Below are 21,338 nucleotides of genomic sequence, written 5' to 3'. Positions count from 1 at the left end.
AAAGGCATGCCTTTGTAATGAGGTTGTCATCTGGAAGTCATGCACAAGAGGCAGACCATGGGCCTGAGGGAAAATAATAATGGTGAAGTGTGTGTGTGTGTGAGAAAATGTAACCCCCTACCCACTCTGCCCCCCAAGTGGCTCCCTCCAATTCAAGGAGAGTCAGGGAAATGAACCACATTATATCCCTTTTGAGACTATTCTTTTGGCCAGGGGTCAGCAGATATTTTCTGTAAAGTAAATATTTTAGGCTTTGCAGGACAATAGGCCAATTGAGGGCATTATGTAGGTTCTTCAGAGAAGGCAGTGGCAACCCACTCCAGTACTGTTGCCTGGAAAATCCCATGGATGGAGGAGCCTGGTAGGCTACAGTCCATGAGGTCGCTAAGAGTTGGACACAGCTGAGCGACTTCACTTTCACTTTTCACTTTCACTTTTCACTTTCATGCATTGGAGAAGGAAATGGCAACCCACTCCAGTGTTCTTGCCTGGAGAGGGAAGCCTGGAGGGGAGCCTGGTGGGCTGCTGTCTATGGGGTCGCACAGGGTCGGACACGACTAAAGCAACTTAGCAGCAGCAGCAGCATGTAGGTTCTTTAAGAAAAGAGGAATTTTATAAATATTAATCAAATGCAGGGTTTTTTTTATAAGTCTATTAATAAGAATGGAACTCTCTGGAATTCTTTTGCCTCATGGGAGTTTATAGATAGTGTTCTTTCTCAACCAATCAATGGCAAAGGTTCATCTGTGAAAATTGTTCTCTACTCCCTGCCCAGGTTTGGCCCACATGCTGGAGTTTGCTGACTCCTGCTCTTGGTAAACCTTGTACAGCCTTCTCTCTGAGACCTTAAGAAGCAATCCACTTATCAGCAGATCAGGAAGTAAAATTTTCCTGCCTCATGCTCCTGCTCATCCCTTCAGTCATTCACCAAAGGTGTATTGAGTTATGCTACATGCTAGGGACTGTCTGGGGTTCAAGGACACCCAGGAGGAAGATGGTGGGGGGACCCGTGCCCACCACACCAAGGGCTGTCCCAGAGATGGGCAGAACAAAGATGAAGCCATTCAAATGTTATTTAACTGCATCCATGAATTCCATGAGTAAAATGAGTTTGTGCAACCATAAATCAAGTATACATTTGTGGTAAAGTTGGGAAAAAACACCCTACATTTTTTTAAGGAAAAATTTCCCCATTTCTCCCTCCTTTCCCCCTCATCCTGCTCCCCAGAGCTCACTGCTCTTAACATTTCGCTGGGGATCCTTGCAGCAACTGCCCACCAACCCACCTGGACAAACGAACCCAAACTCACAAAGATGTGCCAGGTCGATCTGGCTTGGGTTATATTTAGATCATTTTATAAATGCCTTTTTTCCACCCCCTCCACTTCAGTTTTGAAATTGTACAGCCTAGTCAATAAATGATTTGGCAACAGTTAAGAAATCACGAGTTCCATTCTTCCCATATAAGCTTCTGCAAACCGTAGGCCAGGCTCTACTGCTGGTAAAGCGGCCAGTTTTAGGAAGTTGGTTAGTTTCTTTGTGCGCATACACCCAACAGCACAGAGGTTGCCACTCGGCAGCACCGCAGGTTCTAGAATGAGCAGTTAGGACACCACCAGAGGCGCGGTAAGCCCCTTCTATTCTTTTAACAAAGCTTTCCAGCAAAATAGAGGATTTCTGGCCATGAAACAGGGTTTGGTGGCAAATAACTGTGACCAAAGAAGTGGTGAACGGGCAGATGAGCATGAAAAGGCGAAGTCTTGGAGCAGCTCTAAGTGTAGGTGGAGTGGTCTGGTGTGCAGGAAGTGTCAGAAATCCAATGCCGTGGTCTTAGCATTTTCAAGAGGAAAAGAAGTGAATTCCAAGTTAGGAATTGATCCGGTCCTGCCAGAAATAGTATTCTCATCTAGAGCCAAGAGGCTGGAGGGGAGGTGTTTGTTCTTTGCTACTTCTACAGAAAAGGACAAGCTGTCTTTGCTCACTCAGGCTGCTTGCTGGTGCCTGGGCAGAACCTGGACTTCATCTCCTACCAGGAGCTTCAGGTGCATTCAGTATTTCCAGGCTTTCTTGTTCAGAGTGTTCAAGTGAAGATGTTACTGTTGCTATAATTATCTTCTGTAATGTTTAGACATAGAAGGTGGTAAGTTTTTGTTACTGTCAAGAACTGTCAGGTTGAAAAACTTAACGATTTTTTAAAAATCATGTATTTTCTCGATAATTGAATGCGATTTAAGCACCATTGCAAAGACTGATTTCCAGAGAATCTCATCCAATGTTTACTTTAGTATATTTTTTTCCATAATCATTTAGTGCCTATTAAAGTTCTTGGAGTTATTTTTTTTTTACCACTATTTAACATATGTAAGTTCTTGAAGTTCATTTTTTTATATCCAGTGACTGCCCATTATAGATCTTGAAAGTAAATTAAGTCTGCTCTGAAATTCTCTGATGCTTTGCAGAATGACTGCAAAGGCTCAGAAGGAATTAGGCCAGCAGGGCCAATGATATATAGGGAATTGCATTTAAACTTATCCCATTTCTACTTGATATTTGCAAACTGTTCTGATAGCCAATATAATTGCATTATAAGAAAATGATACTAGAACAAAATCAAACTCAACTTGGAAAAATGCCCTGCCTCCCTGTCATTGGTGGTGGGTAGAAGGCTTGCTGACTCCTGGTCTCAAGAGTACAGGTTCTTAGGCTTGACTATGTGTCAGAACCACAGAGTGAACTTTAAAAAATCCCCCTGTCCAGACTGAACCACAGACTAATAGAATCAGCATCTCTGGAGTGGGCCTGGGCATTGGTAGCTTTTCAACTTCCCAAGTATCTCTGCGAGCAGCTAGAGTCAAGGACCACCGCCTTAGAGAAGCATCTGAACATCCCATTTGGTCTTTTCCACAAGGAGCACAGACTTTTGGGAGTGGGACTGACAAAGCCTCCAGAAAGACCTGAAGCTTATTCATTAGCCTCTCAGCTTGATTCCAGAAAGCAAAATAAAAGTTCCACGTATACCTTATCCAAAAAGCTGAGGCTGTGGATCAGGGCAGGGACACTTGATATTGTCCACTCTTCTTTCTGCTTCTCATTCTTCCATGTAATAATCATAAAAAGTGCACAGGAATTGATGAGAGAGAAGTCAGTCCTGTGGAAACCCAGACTGACAGAGTATCAGGGTATGTCTGACATGGGAGGGTGTCACGACCCAGGGTCAGCCTTGGAAACTCAGTTGGATATTATTTGTAAGTGCGTCTCAGCGTCACCTCTGGGGTCTATTGAGGGGGATGTCATTCCAGGGAAATATCCTTTGAGTTCAGCTGACCTATTGAACAGTGCTGAGGGATTTGTTGTTTTTTAAATTGTTACTCCCAATTTATAACTCTTCAGGGCTATAGAGACAGTACATGTAAATGCATAACCCATGGTTCTGGGTCAACGTTACCTAGCACAGACTGGGTTGAGTTTTCAGCTGATTGTTAATAGCCACTCATTGGCTAATATGTCTAGAATCAATGGATTTCCAGTTGTTCTATGGAATTACAGAGTACCTGTAAGTGCTCTGTGGCATCAGTGGAAAGGCAAGGTGGGTAATACTCCCAGCCATTTAAGTCCAGAAGGTTCCATGTATGGCTGTGGTGTTTCTGCTGATAACTGAAACCAGATCATCGCTTGGTACCACCTTGTTACCTATGTGGGTACCTTTAGACTCAGTTTCCGTTCTGCCACCTACCATCTGATTGACCTTGGGTAAATGAGCCTCTGAGTCTCAGGCTCCATGTCTGTAAAATGAGGGCTTATGACAGCACCCACCTCACTGATTTTTATGAAGATCAGACAAGAAAATACATGATTTGTGCTCCCAGTGTTTGCCTCATGATAAAGCACTCAACAAACGTGTGCTACCATATTTGCTAAATTTCAAATAGCATAATTTTTCATATTTTTATGTGTATGAAATCAGGCTCCACCTCTTCGTTGATACGTGCATTTAATGTGGTAGTGGTTTCTTTGGTCTTCCAAAGGTGTTAGTGAATCCATCAAATGTGGAATGGATCAAGTCAAGTAGCTAGTATTTACTGTAAATTTCATCTCAGGTGACAAATTCTCTCTGCCACTTCTTTATCAATTTACTTTCATAATGTATCAGTGCTCAACATAGTCAACTATGAAGACATCAGAACCCATGCAAAATTAGAAAACGTTTCCAGTTTGGCAAGCATTTAGTTCCAGTGGAATCATGCATCATGGCCATCAGCTCAGTGATTCAGTTGGGCGGATTCATCATCTTTAACAACCCATAGGTTCCTTTGACACTTTTGTGTCAGGGGGCATCAGCAGGATCCATTCTGAGAAAGCAGTGCAGCTCAGGAGATGGCATGAGGCAGATCACATCTTAGCAAAGGAGGCTTTCAGAGAGAGAGGTGAAGTAGTCCTACTCTTTGTGACTTCATGGACTGTAGCCTGCCAGGCTCCTCTATCCATGGGATTCTCCAGGCAAGAACACTGGAGTGGCTTGCCATTTCCTTCTCCAGGGGATCTTCCCAACCCAGAAATTGAACCCGGGTCTCCTGAACTGCAGGCAGATTCTTTACCGACTGAGCTATGAGGGAAAAAGAGGACTGGATTATCATACACCATGGACCCAGCCAGAGAACTGATTTGCTGTGGAAATCAGGAAAACAGTTGTGAAAAGACTGCCTCAATAGTGAGCAATTTTTTGAAATTTATTCAGCATGGAGCAGGATGTGAGGCAAATTTCTTTTGTTGTAAAATCATTACAGATCATGACTGCAGCCATGAAATTAAAAGATGCTTACTCCTTGGAAGGAAACTTATGACCAACCTAGATAGCATATTGAAAAGCAGAGACATTACTTTGCCAACAAAGGTTCATCTAGTCAAGGCTATGGTTTTTCCTGTGGTCAGGTATGAATGTGAGAGTTGGACTGTGAAGAAGGCTGAGCGCCGAAGAATTGATGCTTTTGAACTGTGGTGTTGGAGAAGACTCCTGAGACTCCCTTGGACAGCAAGGAGATCCAACCAGTCCATTCTGAAGAAGATCAGCCCTGGGATTTCTTTGGAAGGAATGATACTAAAGCTGAAACTCCAGTACTTTGGCCACCTCATGCAAAGAGTTGACTCATTGGAAAAGACTCTGATGCTGGGAGGGATTGTGGGCAGGAGGAGAAGGGGATGACAGAGGATGAGATGGCTGGATGTCATCACTGACTCGATGGATGTGAGTCTGGGTGAACTCCAGGAGTTGGTGATGGACAGGGAGGCCTGGCGTGCTGCAATTCATGGGGTCGCAAAGACTTGGACGTGACTGAGCGACTGATCTGATCTGATTCATATGCTTCTTTAAAGAAATGGGTTCTCGATTTTTTTTTCCCATTGGATATTCCAAAGCAACACGCAGGGAGACCGTGTAGACTGGACCATCGTTGGCAGGGTGTGCTATGCAGAGAGCTCACTGCCATGGCCAAAGAGCTGTATCTAGCAGATCGAACTTGGCTCAGCCATGGGGTCCACTGGTCAGCACTTTTCCCCCTGCTCTCTGCTCTTCCTCTCTGTTTCCTGGGGCTGCCACCAACTGGGTGACTCAAAACAACAGAAATGTGTCCTCTACCAATTGGAGGCTGTGAGGGACAGTCTGGGCTGTGCCTTTTCCCCAGTGTCTGGTGGTGCCTGGCAGTCCTTGATGTTCCTTGGCCTATAGACATATCACTCTGGTCTCTGTCTCCATCTCCACATGGCTCTCTTCCCTTGTCTGTGTCCAAATTTCTCTCTTCTTATCAGAATAGCAGTCACTGGGTGAGGGCCCATTTGAGTCTAGTATGGGGCTTCCCTGGTGGCTTGGTGGTAAGGTCTGCCTACCAGTGCAGGATACATGATTTCGATCCCTGGGTGGGGAAGATCCCCTGGAGAAGGAAATGGTAACCCAGTCCAGTATCCTTGCCTGGGAAATCCCATGGGCAGAGGAGCCTGGCAGGCTACAGTTTATAAGATCGCAAAAGAGTTGGATACAGCTTAGCAACTGAACAAGTCTAAGTATGACCTCACCTTAGCTTGATTCCAACTTCAGAGACCCTATTTCCAAACATAGTCACATTCACATGGAGAAGCTAAAATGTCAGCATATCATTTTAGGGTGACACGATTCAACCTGCAACACTGTCCTTTTCTGGTCCTCTATTCTGCCACTTCCACTCAACCCTAGGCCTCCCCTTCAACCTCTCCCAACCTAATACTTACCTTACTTTTAAGCAAGTATCTCCTATTTATTTTGACTACTTTCCCAGGACCTGGTCTGAGCCCCCAGGATACCATCATTGACAACCAGCGCCAGTCTCTCTTTGGTCAGAAAAGACACAAGGCCTGTGACACTTTAAGCAAAGACTTTAGTTGTTTTTAAAATCTGCAGAAGAGTGAATATATTCCAGTCTGGGTTATATTTGTCTTTATGCCAACGTGGTCATAACATATAATTTTTTACTATTTTTTTTTTTTTTTTTTATGGAGGAAGAGGCTGGTAAAGGCCAAAGCATCTCAGGCCCACGAAGTCAAAACTCAGTGTTGTTGACAACCACGTTCTCTTTTCTGATCTGACATATGCCAAGCACAGTTCAGGAATTGCTAATAGGTTTCCAGTGAAGGAGATTTAATTATTGAATCACAATCCATTGCCTGCAACCTATAGGCTAGAATTGTGTCAAAGTTCAGAATTTGCACTGTAGCGAGAGAAGATAATTTTGTTGTTCAGTTGCTAAGTCATGTCTGACTCTTTGCAACCCCATGGACTGCAGCACTCCAAACTTCCCTATCCTTCACCATCTCCCAGAGCTTGCTCAAACTCATGTCCATTGAGTTGGTGATGCCATCATAGTACATAGAGGATTTATTATAAAACACTTTGTATGGGTCCACAGCAGCCCTGACGATAACACATGTGGTAATTTCCACTCTGAAACCACAGAGCTCCCATAAGTGGATAAATAAAAATTTTAGTAGCCTTAGCTCAGTTCAGATCAGCTTTTTCTGTCAAATAAGTTAGGAAAAAACCCCCAAATCTGGTGCTCAGATTTTTAAGAATTTCAGAACTGCAGAGAGATTATTGAGCACCGGTACAAGACAGGACCTGCATTCAGAATATAAACCATCAGCCACTGTCCTGGTGACCAGAAGACCTGATTCTACTAATTCCTTTGTCTGTGATTTTCCTTTTTTTTTTTTTTTGCCTATATGCATCTCTCTTTGATGCTGGGTAAATGCCAGGTGACTGGTACTGACTGTTACTTCGTACTCAAGCGTGGAACCCCAAACAGCTGATGAGAAGTTTCAGTTGCAAGGACAGGCCTTCCAAATGATGGGTCCCAGCCTAGGATGGGAGCAAACCTCTGGGCTGGGTGCACCACTGTGATCACAGGTCTCTTTTGTGGTGCAGGGTCAGGGCTAGGGTGAGGGGAGTGAGGTCCTAGCTTTGGGTGCAGAATTGCAGGCAGGTAAGGTCCCCAACAGCTTGACAGTCAGGACACATAATATTTTAGTGTTCTATTTTTAAAAGTCATAGTGAGGAACTCTGGCCCACAGGCTGGGGGCCTATTTTGGTAAAGTAAGTTTTCTTGGAACCAGAGCTGGGATGGAGGAAGGCAGGGGACTTATTGCATGGCACGTGCAGGGTCCGATTCTGTCATTATTTCATAGTGATATATGGTCCATCAGGAACTTTCATTTTTTTGTAAACTATTTTCATCTTGATGACTACCTTTTGGGGCAACCTCTTAATTTTTGCTACTGTGGCCCTGCTACTGTGCCTTTCCATTTTCCCAATGAGGTGCTCCAGTCTTCTGCTTGGGGGGTGGAGTGGAGCATTTATGAACCAGGTGGATGTTAGGGGACCCAGGGCCAGAGGAGGGAAGAGAACGGGGATCTGCGCTCCAGAGACACACAGGGCTTTAACCCTCCTGTTTGCTTTGTGACAGTTCACCCCTGCCTTCACTTGGTGCCTGAATTCCTGAACCAAGGCTCTGGATTCAACCTTTCAAGGTAGTACGTCTCAGGGAGGGACTCAGGCGGGGTCTAACTTCTCATGCAGACTTCCAGCCCATCCTTCGTGCAGCCCCACCTGGCACTCCACTGGTGACTCCCCTGTGACTGCTGTCTGCAGCTCCCGAGTCTTTTGTGGGCTTGTCTGCTATGAATTGACCTCGCTCTCATCAGCTTTAGCCCTTCTCCACTCTGCTGTACCACCTACCACTCATCCATCTGCTTTCTGTCTTCCTCAAGTTCATACACAGTCCGTGTCTGCTGTGCTTTCCTCTTAATGTCCTTTCTCACCTTGTAGAATCCTAACTCTTTGCTCTCACTTTAATGGGTACCTTCAGCTATTAGCCTCAAACAACAGAAGTGTCTCTCTCTGTCTCTCCCTCTCTCTCTCAGCTTTATTTGCATAGTTTGGCTTTCTATCCTATTTGCATAATTGACCCTTTCCCTTCTATTTTCAGAGTTGCTATTTCTCTTTTTTTTTTTTTCCTTCTTCCACATAGTTGCCATTTCTCTATTTTATTTGCAGAGTTGCCATTTTTATTCTGCCAGGCTGAATGTTTTTTTTTTCATTATTTATTATTCATTTATTCACTAAGGGAGTAAATTCTCTCGAGTACCCTTCTTAGTTCTCTGGGTTCTGTTTCCCTTTGAGGTCCTTTTGGAGCCAAGACTTTTGGAAGCCAGAGGCATGAGTGTGACTAAGAGGAAGAACTTGGCTACCGAGGTGGGGCTTTTGCTGCCCAGGGCTTTGGGCTCTGCCATCTCACCTCAGAGGCCAGTGGATGTTGTGAGTTAGGGTTTGCGCTATGGATGATGAGCATTTGCAGTCCGTTTTGCCTCTCTGAGGCCCTGAGGTAGGTGGAGAGGCTTGAACTATCGGGCTTTCTCTTTAAGATCTTTGTTAGATGCCTACTTCACACCTCCCACTCTTTCCATCCATGTACTTCTCTTTAAATTGAAGTTATTTGGAATTTGTCAAATCCTGTTTTTACCTCAGGACACTCTTTTGGGAGGCAGGAGTTAGGAACCTCAAGCTCTTCACTTAGAAATCCTCTCTGCAATATTCTGCTTATTTCCATGGCCTAGCCCCTAAGTTGCCTCAGATTCTCTGGGAGGCCATGGTGGTGGTGTTCAGTCGCTCATTTGTGTCCGAGTCTTTGTGACCCCGTGGACTCCAGCACCCCAGGCTTCCCTGTCCATCACCATCTCTCGGAGTTTGCTCAAACTTATGTCCATTGAGTCTGTGACACCATTGAAACATCTCTTGCTCTGTCGTGCCCTTCTTCTCTTGCCCTCAGTCTTTCCCAGCATCAGGGTCTTTTCCAACAAGTCGGCTCTTTGCATCAGGTGGCCAAAATAGTGAAGCTTCAATATTCAGGCAAGTGTCAAAGGGCTCTTCTTGTGGTCTCCAGCGCCACCTAGAGGCTTTTCTCCTCAATTGCTCAGTGTTGTGTGATAATTGAGTTTGGAATCAGATGTTGAGGAATTAACTTGAGGCTAGGGAGGCTGCACTGGAGAAGGCAATGGCACCCCACTCCGGTACTCATGCCTGGAAAATCCCATGGATGGAGGAGCCTGGTAGGCTGCAGTCCATGGGGTCGCTATGAGTCAGACATGACTGAGCGACTTCACTTTCACTTTTCACTTTCACGCATTTGAGAAGAAAATGGCAACCCACTCCAGTGTTCTTGCCTGGAGAATCCCAGGGACGGGGGAGCTTGGTGGGCTGCCGTCCATGGGGTCACACAGAGTCAGACACTACTGAAGCGACTTAACAGCAGCAGTAGCAACAGCAGGGAGGCTGCACAGCACCATCCTGTCCCGGGGACACCCCCACCCCACCCCACCCAAGCACCCACATAGAAATGTCTCACCTACTAACAGTACTCTGGGTACTGCATGCAGGGAAGAGTCTGCAACCAGCTTGCCTTGCCACCTGTTCCCCAAGAGACTTTTTAAAAATATATTTTTAAATTATTTATTAATCTATTAACAGGAAGCTGATAGGCACTACCTCAGCCAGGTGATCAAGCTCTGCACCAACAGTGGAAGTCATGTATGTGCCATTGCTCAGCTGTGACTTAAGTGGCCTTTGACCTTTGTGATTGCCCTCCCCCAAACCCATTACCCCAGTCTAATCCTGACAAAGACATCAGACACGTCCCAACTGAGGGACAGTCTACATGACCATCCCCTTTCCCATCATTTTCTCCCTAGTACTTTCCACCATCTAACATACTGCTCCAAATGGACAGATATTTTCATCTGTTTTGTTCATTGCTATATTTCCCCCAATAAAGTATATGCTTAGTAAATATTTTTGAATGAATAAATGAATGTAGAGTTACCTTTTCCTTTTTAATGGCTGTATAGTATTCCATTTATGACTATAGCATCCTGCTTTATTTAACCAGAACACGACTCATAGGCATCTAGATTATTTCAAATCTTTTGCTATTGCTGACGGCCCTGCATGGCATATCCTTGTAGACAGGCATTTGTGTATGTGAAGATCTCTCTTGTGGTCTACTTCTAGAATTGAAATTGTTAAGTTCTAAGTATGTCTCTCTAATTTTGATAGATATTACAAATTTCTCTCCACCTTAGAGGTGGCCCTAATTTAGACCCCTCCAAGTAGGAAATGGCAACCCACTCCAGTATTCTTGCCTGGAGAATCCCATGAATGGAGGAGCCTGGTGGGCTACAGTCCACAGGGTCGCAAAGAGTCGGACACGACTGAGCGACTTCACTTTCACTTTCACTTAAGTAAAATATAGGAATACTTGATTCCCCACAGCCTCACCTACACAGTAGAATCAGTGAAAAATACCTCTCCTGAAGGTCTGTGCCCTCTTGCCAGAGACTACTGTAGAATAATGAGCATGGCACCACCCTCCTTGCATTGCTCCTCAGATCAAGATCAAAATCCACACTCATGGATTCTTACATCCGTGACTTTCTTTCAGTCCCTTACAGTCACATGCTCATTCAGATGAGATTTGAGAAATGTCTGCTGATGGTAGTGACATGGAGGTGCTGAGGATCTCTGTCCACATTGTCTCTCACATGGCCTTCCAGTCCTCTTGGCCCTACTTCTTATTCTGAGTCCTGCTGTTGCAAGCAGTTCCCCACAGGTTTCAGTGGGCTTTGAGGATTTGAAACCTGCTGTGCTTTGTCTCTGGCCCACACCATTACCCCTCTTGTTTGCTGTCCAGGGCTCCTGTGGTGGCACCATGTGGGAAACTCAAAGGAATGCTCGCAGGGCCTTTTCATATGCTGAGACATTCTTTTGACATCTTTCTGTCTTCTTCATGCCAAAGCAACCTGAAAATCCCAGCTCGAGTTTCACTTCCTCAGGGAAACCTTTCCCAGCCTCCATGAAGAGGTGAAATCCTCCTGTTTTAAGGCTCTTCTAGTCTCACTTCTTTGTGTCATAACTGAGTTCTTGTAATGTGGTTGTGTTTCATCTATGTCTGTGAGTTAACTAATAATCTGTGCGTGCGTGCCTTCTAAATTGTTTCAGTCATGTCCAACTCTGTGCAACCCCATGGACTGCAGCCTGCCAGGCTCCTCTGTCCATGGGATTCTGCAGGCAAGAATACTGGAGTGGGTTGCCATTCCTTGCTCCAGGAGATCTTTCCGACCCAGGGATCAAACCCGCGTCTCTTATGTCTCCTGCATTGGGAGGTGGGTTCTTTAACACTAGCACTGCCCCCACCCCAAGGCACCTACTAGCTAGGAAAGGACAAGGAAGAGTCAGAAAGTGACTTCCAAATCTAGCGATGTTCACACTTGAAAGTCACATAGGCTGAGATCTGCTTAGGTGGCAAGCAAACACAGTATTGCCTGGGTCACCTACCCAAGCTCCTTGCTTCTCCAAGGTTCATTACCCTCCTGGCACATGGTCTCTCCCAACAGAGACGTTGAACTTGGAGACCTGGGGTGGAGTCCACAAAAGCTGCATATTTTGAAGCCATGAAGCATCTTTTCACAGATGTTTTCTAGATGTATTAGTTTTCCATTGCCGCATAACAAATAACCCCCATGTTTAAACCCTTCAAACAATGCTCATTTATTAGCTTACATTTCTGGGCATTAGAGATTGGGTGGGCTTAAGTGGATTCTCTGCTCTAGGTCTCGTGAGACTCAAGTCAAGGTGTTGGCCAGCTGGACTCTTATCACTAGGTTCTGGCTTAGGAGTCATTTCCAAGTTCATTTGGGCTGTCCCTCAATTTCAGTTTTTTGGGTTGTCAAATCAGGGCCCCCATTTCCTTGCTGTCAACAGGGAGCCACTCTCAGCTTTCACAGGATGCCTACATTCCTTGCCAGGGACCCACCCCTCCAGCTTCAAGTCTGCAATGATGTGTCCATTTCTTCTCCTGGAGAAAGAAATGGCAACCCACTCCAGTATTCTTGCCTGCAGAATCCCTTGGACAGAGGAGCCTGACAGGCTACACTCCATGGGGTCACAAAGAACTGGACATGACTGAGGCGGCTTTGGCATGCACATATGATTAGATTAGGCCCATCTAGATAATCTTTTTGCCACGTAATGTAATTACAGTAGTAATGCCAGGGGGCAAAGGTCATAGGGATCGCCTTAAAATTCTGCCCACCCCATGTAAAGCCAGGCTTTCTTTCAGTAAAAGCTAAACATTAAACAGTGGTACCTTGATGGTGCTGTATTTGGGAGTAACTACAGGTAACTGAAAATGCCTGCAAGTTCTGTTCCACTTTAACTTCCATCTCGTAAGGAGCTGGCTTTTCCTTGGCTCTTATGAATGGGCAATAATTATTGATCCTCAGATTTCTCAACATCCATATGAAAGTTTTTTATATTGTAGTAAGGGTACAGTAGTGACTGTTGGGAGAAGGCAATGGCACCCCACTCCAGTACTGTTGCCCGGAAAATTCCATGGATGGAGGAGCCTGGTAGGCTGCAGTCCGTGTGGTTTCGAAGAGTCGGACACGACTGAGCGACTTCACTTTCACTTTCCACTTTCATGCATTGGAGAAGGAAATGGCAACCTACTCCAGTGTTCTTGCCTGGAGAATCCCATGGATGGACAAGCCTGGTAGGCTGCAGTCCATGGGGTCACACAGAGTCGGACACGACTGAGGCGACTTAGCAGCAGCAGCAGCAGTGACTGTTAGTTCACTAACCCTAGAGCACGTACTTGGTATAACTCACACTAAGGAGATGAGTTGGATTTTAGTGAAAAATACAGTTTAGTAAAGATTGGTCTCCACACCCAGTGAAATACGATTTTGAGAGTTTTTTTTTTTTTTTTTACTATAACCCTTGATCATACCAATCACATTAATCTTTTCATTGCTTTGTATAATTACGAAAATAATATTTTCAGCCCCCTGTTAAGGAAGAATCGCAGAAAGTGAGACACTCTACTAAACATTATAGAGTACGTACAAAAACATTAAATGTCATGCCCACAAAAGTTTACAAAAGCAAAAGAATGGCTATTAATACCAGTGTTTGTATAAGAGATATATAAGTGGTAGCCTCCCTACAAAAAACTTTTTGAGTGTTGTCTACATTTGAGGATATATTCTAACATAAAGATTTCAAAATGAGATTGTGTAGCATGATGGTGAAAGGCTGTTGAATCACGCGAATACACCAGGATTCTTGGCCCCCGGAGGAGAAGAATTCAATCCGGGGCCAGAGACGAGGCTTGATCACTCAGAGCTTTTGTGTAATAAAGTTTTATTAAAGTATAAAGGAGATAGAGAAAGCTTCTGACATAGGCATAAGAATGGGGCAGAAAGAGTACCCGCTTGCTAGTGTTAACAATGAAGTTATATAATCCAAAGAATATCTGGAGGTTGTAAAGACCTCATCAGACCTACTCCCATAATTTACATTTTAAGATAACATGGTCCTCAGGCAAGATACATCCTTGTAAAGATCAGGTCTACTCCCATAATTAACATTTTAAGATAACAGAAGGTTGAATCCAAAGACTGTCCTTAGGCAGAATACATGATTGTTATATAATCCTAAGGAATGTGGAGAAAGAAAAAAAATTTGTCCTTTCTTCCTCCTTGAGAATTCCAGACCCCTCTCTCCTTGGGGACCCCTAGACTCCCTATCAACCTGCCTAGGAAATGGCTCTCTCAATGGTTAGTGGTTAAAAGCACCATGTTGGAATCTGATGGACTCGTCTCACCTCTGCAGTGTATTATCCTTCTGAAAATTAGTTAAGTCTCTGAGTTGGAGTCTCACTTACAACCTATGGATAATAATGGAACCTATTGCATTGTAGGGAGCATAAACATGGGTGGGAAAATGTTCATGTTTAGCATAACACGTGACACTTTGCTATTATTATAAACCAAAAGTGTCCACTTTCCTGTCATGCTGGGACATGAGAGAATTTGATACATACCATCATAGAGGTATAGACAGATTGTGGGAAATATCAATAAAATATATGGTTGTGTAGATAAGGTAGAGAGACTCTGGCTTGGAAATCTTGAAGGATGGCCTAGTAGAAGCTGGATCTGGACTCTCCTTGGGGCTGGCCAGCGTTTCCTTGAGTTATGCTAATAGACTGAAGCAACAGACATATACCTTGCTCTGCTATAGGTCTGGCATGAACCATAGCCAGGATCCAACATCAGGCCCCCTGTGATGGTGGGGCATCTTGCTGTGTGCTTCTGCCAAAGCTTTCCATGTTTTCTTGTCATCACATCTCAGATAACTTCATCTTTTGCTTCTTTGAACATCAAGAAACTGAACAGGGTGAAAAACTAAAACCATTCTGAACTTACTGCAATTTCTTTAACCGTTCAGAGAACTCCTACTTCAGAACTCATTCAAAGTATGGTCAAAGCACTGCGAATTTCATCCTGAAATGCCTAGAAAATACTGCCAGTCTAACATTGTGACTCTACTTTGATTTTCCTTAGGAAAACATGACCCTTCACTTTTTGCTTCTGACATCCCTTTTCCTGCTCATCTCTGATTCCTGTGAGTTCTTCACTGAAGCCAGTTATCCCCGAAGCTATCCTTGCGATGTGAAAAACGAAAATGGCTCTTTTATTGCAGAATGTAATGGTCGTCGATTACAGGAAGTACCCCAAACAGTGGACAAAGATGTGACGGAAGTAGACCTGTCTGATAATTTCATCACACGGGTAACGAATGAATCCTTTCAAGGGCTGCAAAATCTGACTAAAATCAACCTGAACCATAATGCCAAGTCCCAGAGTGGAAATCCTGCTGTAAAGAAAGCTATGACTATTACAGACGGGGCATTTCTCAACCTCAAACACCTAAGGGAGTTGCTGCTGGAAGACAACCAGTTACAACAAATACCAGCTGGTTTGCCAGAATCTTTAAAAAAACTTAGTCTAATTCAAAACAACATAATTACGTTAACGAAAAAGAACACTTCTGGACTTGGGAACCTGGAAAGTCTCTATTTGGGCTGGAACTGTTATTTTGCTTGTGATAAAAAATTTACCATAGAAAATGGAGCATTCCAAAACCTTACCAAGTTGAAGGTGCTGTCATTATCTTTTAATCCCCTTCACAGCGTGCCACCAAGTCTGCCAAGCTCGCTAACAGAACTCTACCTTAGTAATACCCATATTGGAAACGTCAGTGAAGAAGACTTCAAGGAACTGAGCAATTTAAGAGTACTAGATTTAAGTGGAAACTGCCCGAGATGTTTTAACGCTCCATTTCCCTGTGTACCTTGCCAAGGAGATGCTTCAATTCAGATACACCCTCTTGCTTTTCAAACCCTGACCCAACTTCGCTACCTAAACCTCTCTAGCACTTCGCTCAGGAAGGTTCCTGCCAGCTGGTTTGACAACATGCACAATCTGAAGGTATTGGATCTTGAATTCAACTATTTAATGGACGAAATAGCCTCGGGGGAATTTTTGACAAAATTGCCCTCCTTAGAAATACTTGATTTATCTTACAACTATGAACTGAAAAAATACCCTCAGTACATTAACATTTCCAAAAATTTCTCGAAGCTTATATCTCTCCAGATGTTGCATTTAAGAGGTTATGTGTTCCAGGAACTTAGAAAGGAAGATTTCGAGCCCCTGCGGAACCTCTCAAATTTAACGACTATCAACTTGGGCGTTAACTTTATTAAGCAGATTGATTTTAGTATTTTCCACTGGTTCCCCAACCTGAAAATCATTTACTTGTCAGAAAACAGAATATCACCCTTGGTCAGTGATACCGAGCAACATGATGCAAATGGGACCTCTTTCCAAAGTCACATCCTGAAGCGACGCTCAGCCGATATTCAATTTGACCCACATTCGAATTTTTATCATAACACCCGTCCTTTAATAAAGACAGAATGTTCACGTCTTGGCAGTGCCTTAGATTTAAGCTTGAACAGTATTTTCTTTATTGGGGTAAGCCAGTTTAAAGATTTTGGCAACATTTCCTGTTTAAATCTATCTTCAAATGGCAATGGCCAGGTGTTAAATGGAACGGAATTTTCATGCTTGTCTGGTATCAAGTATTTGGATTTGACAAACAATAGACTAGACTTTGATGACGATGCTGCTTTCAGTGAATTGCCATTGTTAGAAGTTCTCGATCTCAGCTACAATGCGCACTATTTCCGAATAGCAGGGGTAACGCACCGTCTAGGATTTATTGAACATTTAACTAACCTGAGAGTTTTAAACTTGAGCAACAATGACATTTTTACTTTAACAGAAACACAACTGAAAAGCGCGTCCCTGGGAGAATTAGTTTTCAGTGGGAACCGCCTTGACCTTCTGTGGAATGCTCAAGATGTCAGGTACTGGCAAATTTTTCAAAATCTCACCAATCTGACCCGGCTTGACTTAGCCCGTAATAACCTTCGGCATATCTCCAGTCAGGCCTTCCTTAACTTGCCCAGGACTCTCACTGACCTATATATAAATGATAACATGTTAAATTTCTTTAACTGGTCATTACTGGAATACTTCCCTCACCTCAGATTGCTTGACTTAAGTGGAAACCAGCTGTTCTTTTTAACCAATAGCCTATCTACATTTGCATCTTCTCTTGAGACGCTACTGCTGAGTCGAAACAGAATTTCCCACCTGCCGTCTGATTTTCTTTCTGGAGCCAGCAGCCTGATACACCTCGATTTGAACTCCAACCAGCTCAAGATGCTCAACAGATCCACATTTGAAACGAAGACCGCCACCAAGTTAACTGTTTTGGAACTAGGGGGTAACCCTTTTGACTGTACCTGTGACTTCGGAGATTTTCTAGAATGGATGGACAGAAATCTGAACGTCAGGGTTCCCAGACTGACCGATGTCATTTGTGCCAGTCCTGGGGATCAAGAAGGCAAGAGCATTGTGAGTCTAGACCTCAGCACTTGTGTTTCAGATACCATTGCAGCCATATTCTGTTTCTTAACCTTTTCTGTCACCATCTCAGTGATGCTGGCTGCCCTGGCCCACCACTGGTTTTACTGGGATGCTTGGTTTATCTACCATGTGTGCTTAGCTAAGGTCAAAGGCTACAGGTCTCTGTCCACATCCCAGACTTTCTATGATGCTTACATTTCTTATGACACCAAAGACGCTTCTGTCACGGACTGGGTGATCAATGAATTGCGCTTCCACCTGGAAGAGAGTGAGGACAAGAATGTGCTCCTGTGTTTAGAGGAAAGGGATTGGGACCCGGGTCTAGCCATCATCGACAACCTCATGCAGAGCATCAACCAAAGCAAGAAAACAATATTTGTTTTAACCAAAAAATATGCCAAAAACTGGAATTTTAAAACGGCATTCTACTTGGCCTTGCAGAGGCTAATGGAGGAGAATATGGACGTGATTGTCTTTATTCTGCTGGAGCCAGTGTTGCAGCATTCGCAGTATTTGAGACTGCGGCAGAGGATCTGCAAGAGTTCCATCCTCCAGTGGCCTGATAACCCCAAGGCGGAAGGCTTGTTTTGGCAGAGTCTGAAAAATGTCGTCCTAACAGCCAACGATTCACGGTATAACAACTTGTATGTCAATTCCATTAAGCAATACTAACTGATGTTAAGCCAGGGGTCACAGGCATAGTCAAAATGCACAGCAATGCTCCTTTTGTTCTTAGCTGTCACTTGCTGTATAACAGAGTACTCCAAACTTAATGGCTTAAAATGATACACTTTGTTGTGTCATCGTCTCTGTGGACCAGGAGTCCGGGCTTGAGTTCTGGCTCAGGGCCCCTCAAAGGCGGTAATCTCTCTGTCAGCCAGGGCCACAGGCATCTGCTACGGTTAGCATCCACTTCAGAGCCTACATTTGTGTGGTGGTTTTCAGGACTGAGTTCTCCCTGGGCTGCTGGCCCAAGGCTACCCTCAGTTCGTGGCCACATGGACGGACCCTTGCCCGTGGCAGCTCGCTTCAGCAAAGCCAGCAAGAGAGACAGGTTGCTGACACAATGGAAGTCGCCATCTTTGTAATCCAATCAGGGAAGTGATAACCCCTCACTCTGGCCATATTCTGATTGTTAGAAGTAAATCAGCGGCCCTGCCAGCTCCATGGGAGTGATCACCTCAGTCCCGGGAAAGTAGTCTATGACCAAGGCGGGCAGTCATGGTAAGCTCGCTCAGCCTGCCATCTCGGTTGTAAATGGTGAACACCAGGAGCAGGGATCACTATGGCCATCCTGACAGTTGGCCTGCTCTGCCTTCTTTTCAGTATCTCAGGACTTTTGTGACTGTAAGAGTTCTGATGTTAAGTTGCTGTTTAGATTTATCATATATCCATGGCTATTTGGTTATATTATGTTATGGTTGCATTAGTCCTTTTATAATTACTTTTTATAAACACTGGCTATAATATTTTACTTCTAAGATTTAGATACCATTTAAAGGCTAAGATGGATGGTAGTTAAGTTTTTTTGTTTGTTTGTTTGCTTCTTAACCATTTTTTAAGTGTGCAGCTAAATTAGAAGCATTTGGAGTTATCTGTCAATCACCATTGCTGTAAATCATGAAGTTAATTATTAAAATGCTTCATTTCACATCATGAGCATATAATAAATACACAGGGAAGTAAATCTGTAATAAAATAAATTACCTGAATGTCCATTGACAGATGAATGGATAAAGAAGAGGCAGTACATATATACAATGGACTCAGCTATAAGAAAAAGAATGAAATAATGCCACTTGCAGCAACATGGACGGACCTAGAAATTATTGTACTGAGATATCACTTATATGTGGAATCTGAAATATGACCCAAAGGGATCCATCTGTGGAGCAGAACCAGACTCATTGACATCGAGAACAGACTTGTGTTTGCCAAGGAGGGTGGGAGGAGATGGACTGGGAGTTTCGGGTTAGCAGATGCAAACTATTACATCTAGAATAGATGGACAACAAAGTCCTACTGTAAGGCACAGGGAACTATATTCAGTGTCCTGGGATAAACCATAATGGAAAAGAATATGAAGAAGAGTGTATATATGTATATAACTGTCACTTTGCTGTATACAGAAATTAACATGACATTGTAAATCAACTATAGTTCAATTTTAAAAATAAGTAAAACCTCAGTTCAGTTCAGTCACTCAGTTGTGTCTGACTCTTTGTGACCCCATGAATCGCAGCATGCCAGGCCTCCCTGTCCATCACCAACTCCCAGAGTTTACCCAAACTCATGTCCATCGAGTCAGTGATGCCATCCAGCCATCTCATCCTCTGTCGTCCCCTTCTCCTGCCCCCAATCCCTCTCAGCATCAGGGTCTTTTCCAATGAGTCAACTCTTCGCATGAGGTGGCCAAAGTATTGGAGTTTCAGCTTTAGCATCAGTCCTTCCAATGAACACCCAGGACTGATCTCCCTTAGGATGGACTGGTTGGATCTCCTTGCAGTCCAAGGGACTCTCAAGAGTCTTCTCCAACACCACAGTTCAAAAGCATCAATTCTTCAGCACTCAGCTTTCTTCACAGTCCAACTCTCACATCCATATATGACCACTGGAAAAACCATAGCCTTGACTAGACAAACTGACCTTTTCCAGTCCTGTGGCCACTGCTGAGTTTTCCAAATTTGCTGGCACCAAAGTAAAACCTAAGGGGATTAAAAGATAAAATTACCACCAACACTGGGTTTTTGGAGAATCCTTAGGGAAAAAGAAAACCTTTAATAGATATCAAAGGTGGAAAAGTTTTCATGAAATGTGTACAATTGTTAACATAGAAATTAATTCTATCTTTACTTCCTATTCCCTGGGGATTGGACTTCCCTGGTAGCTCAGATGGTAAAGCGTCTGCCTGCAATGCAGGAGACCTGGTTCGATCCCTGGGTCAGGAAGATCCCCTGGAGAAGGAAATGGAAACCCACTCCAGTACTCTTTCCTGGAAAATCCTATGGATAGAGGAACCTGGTAGGCCACAGTCCATGGAGTCCCAAAGAGTCAGACACGACAGCGATTTCACTTTCACTTACTTCCTATTCAGAAGACGTAAAATCAGGATGCGTATGTATTGGTACCCTTTATGTAGTTCTCCTAAGTGAGACAGTGATGTCCCTCCCTACCACCTCTGCTAGCCCTTTGTTCCTCTGCATCTGTCCATAGGATCTTCTGTCCATTGCAGTATGAATCTTGAAGAGGTGCCTTATGAAATTGACCTGAAAATAACTGGAGATCATTAGAGCATAAGAAAATAAAATCCCTTTATGTCATCTATCTTCTTCAATTCACAATTTCTACTTAATGGACAGATGCTTTTTGAACAACCAATATGTACTGAGTCCTAAGGTAGGTTCCGAAATGCCCAATATCTATCAGCTGTTGAATGGATAAATAAAATGGGCTATCGCCATACACTGGAGTATTATCCAGCCTTAGAAAGGAATGGAGTACTGACACACAGGACAACATGGATGTGCCTTAGAAACCAGATGCTCAGTGAAAGATGCCAGTCACAAGAAACCACATGTTGTCTGATGCCATTTATAGGAAATGTCCAGAATAAGCAAATTCATAGAGACAGAAATTGGGTAAGTGGTTCCCCCAGGGCTGGGGGAGCCAAGAGAAGGTGGGAAGTGACTGCATGTGGTCACAGGATGTCTTGTTGGCTGCACAACTCTGTGAATCTCCTGACAGCCTTATTTCTCTTCTTTGCCATTTTTTCGGTGGCTTTTCCAGCATGGCCTCACCATGTCTGAAGCTCCTGGCATTTCTGTTCTACTCCTGAAGTCGTCTCTATCAGCTTAGTTTGGTCTTCCTCTTTTGGGGGGTAGCTGGTCAAGATTTGCCAAATCCCTGTTTGGCACTGATCTCTG

At 43.9% G+C, this 21,338-nt stretch overlaps 1 protein-coding gene across 8 annotated transcripts; it reads left to right on the top strand.

Annotated features, from left to right (window-relative positions):
* The first annotated feature begins 1,530 nt into the window (after window positions 1–1,530).
* On the top strand, window positions 1,531–19,617 carry TLR8 (toll like receptor 8). Of its 8 annotated transcripts, none has more exons than XM_059883464.1 (4): window positions 1,531–1,626; window positions 7,986–8,049; window positions 14,980–16,850; window positions 17,079–19,617. In XM_059883464.1, exons 3-4 carry the CDS (start codon window positions 14,986–14,988, stop codon window positions 18,085–18,087), a joined length of 2,874 nt encoding a protein of 957 aa, XP_059739447.1. In that variant the 5' UTR covers window positions 1,531–1,626; window positions 7,986–8,049; window positions 14,980–14,985; the 3' UTR covers window positions 18,088–19,617.
* The last annotated feature ends 1,721 nt before the right edge of the window (window positions 19,618–21,338 follow it).

The sequence above is a fragment of the Bos taurus genome, chromosome X (genome assembly GCF_002263795.3).
Source record: "Bos taurus isolate L1 Dominette 01449 registration number 42190680 breed Hereford chromosome X, ARS-UCD2.0, whole genome shotgun sequence".
NCBI lineage: Eukaryota > Metazoa > Chordata > Mammalia > Artiodactyla > Bovidae > Bos > Bos taurus.
This window is presented reverse-complemented; position numbering and strand designations above follow the sequence as displayed.

Bases quoted from the DNA above. Each gene is read 5' to 3' on its own strand.
- TLR8 (XM_005228490.5), top strand. From the start codon at position 14,986: ATGACCCTTCACTTTTTGCTTCTGACATCCCTTTTCCTGCTCATCTCT.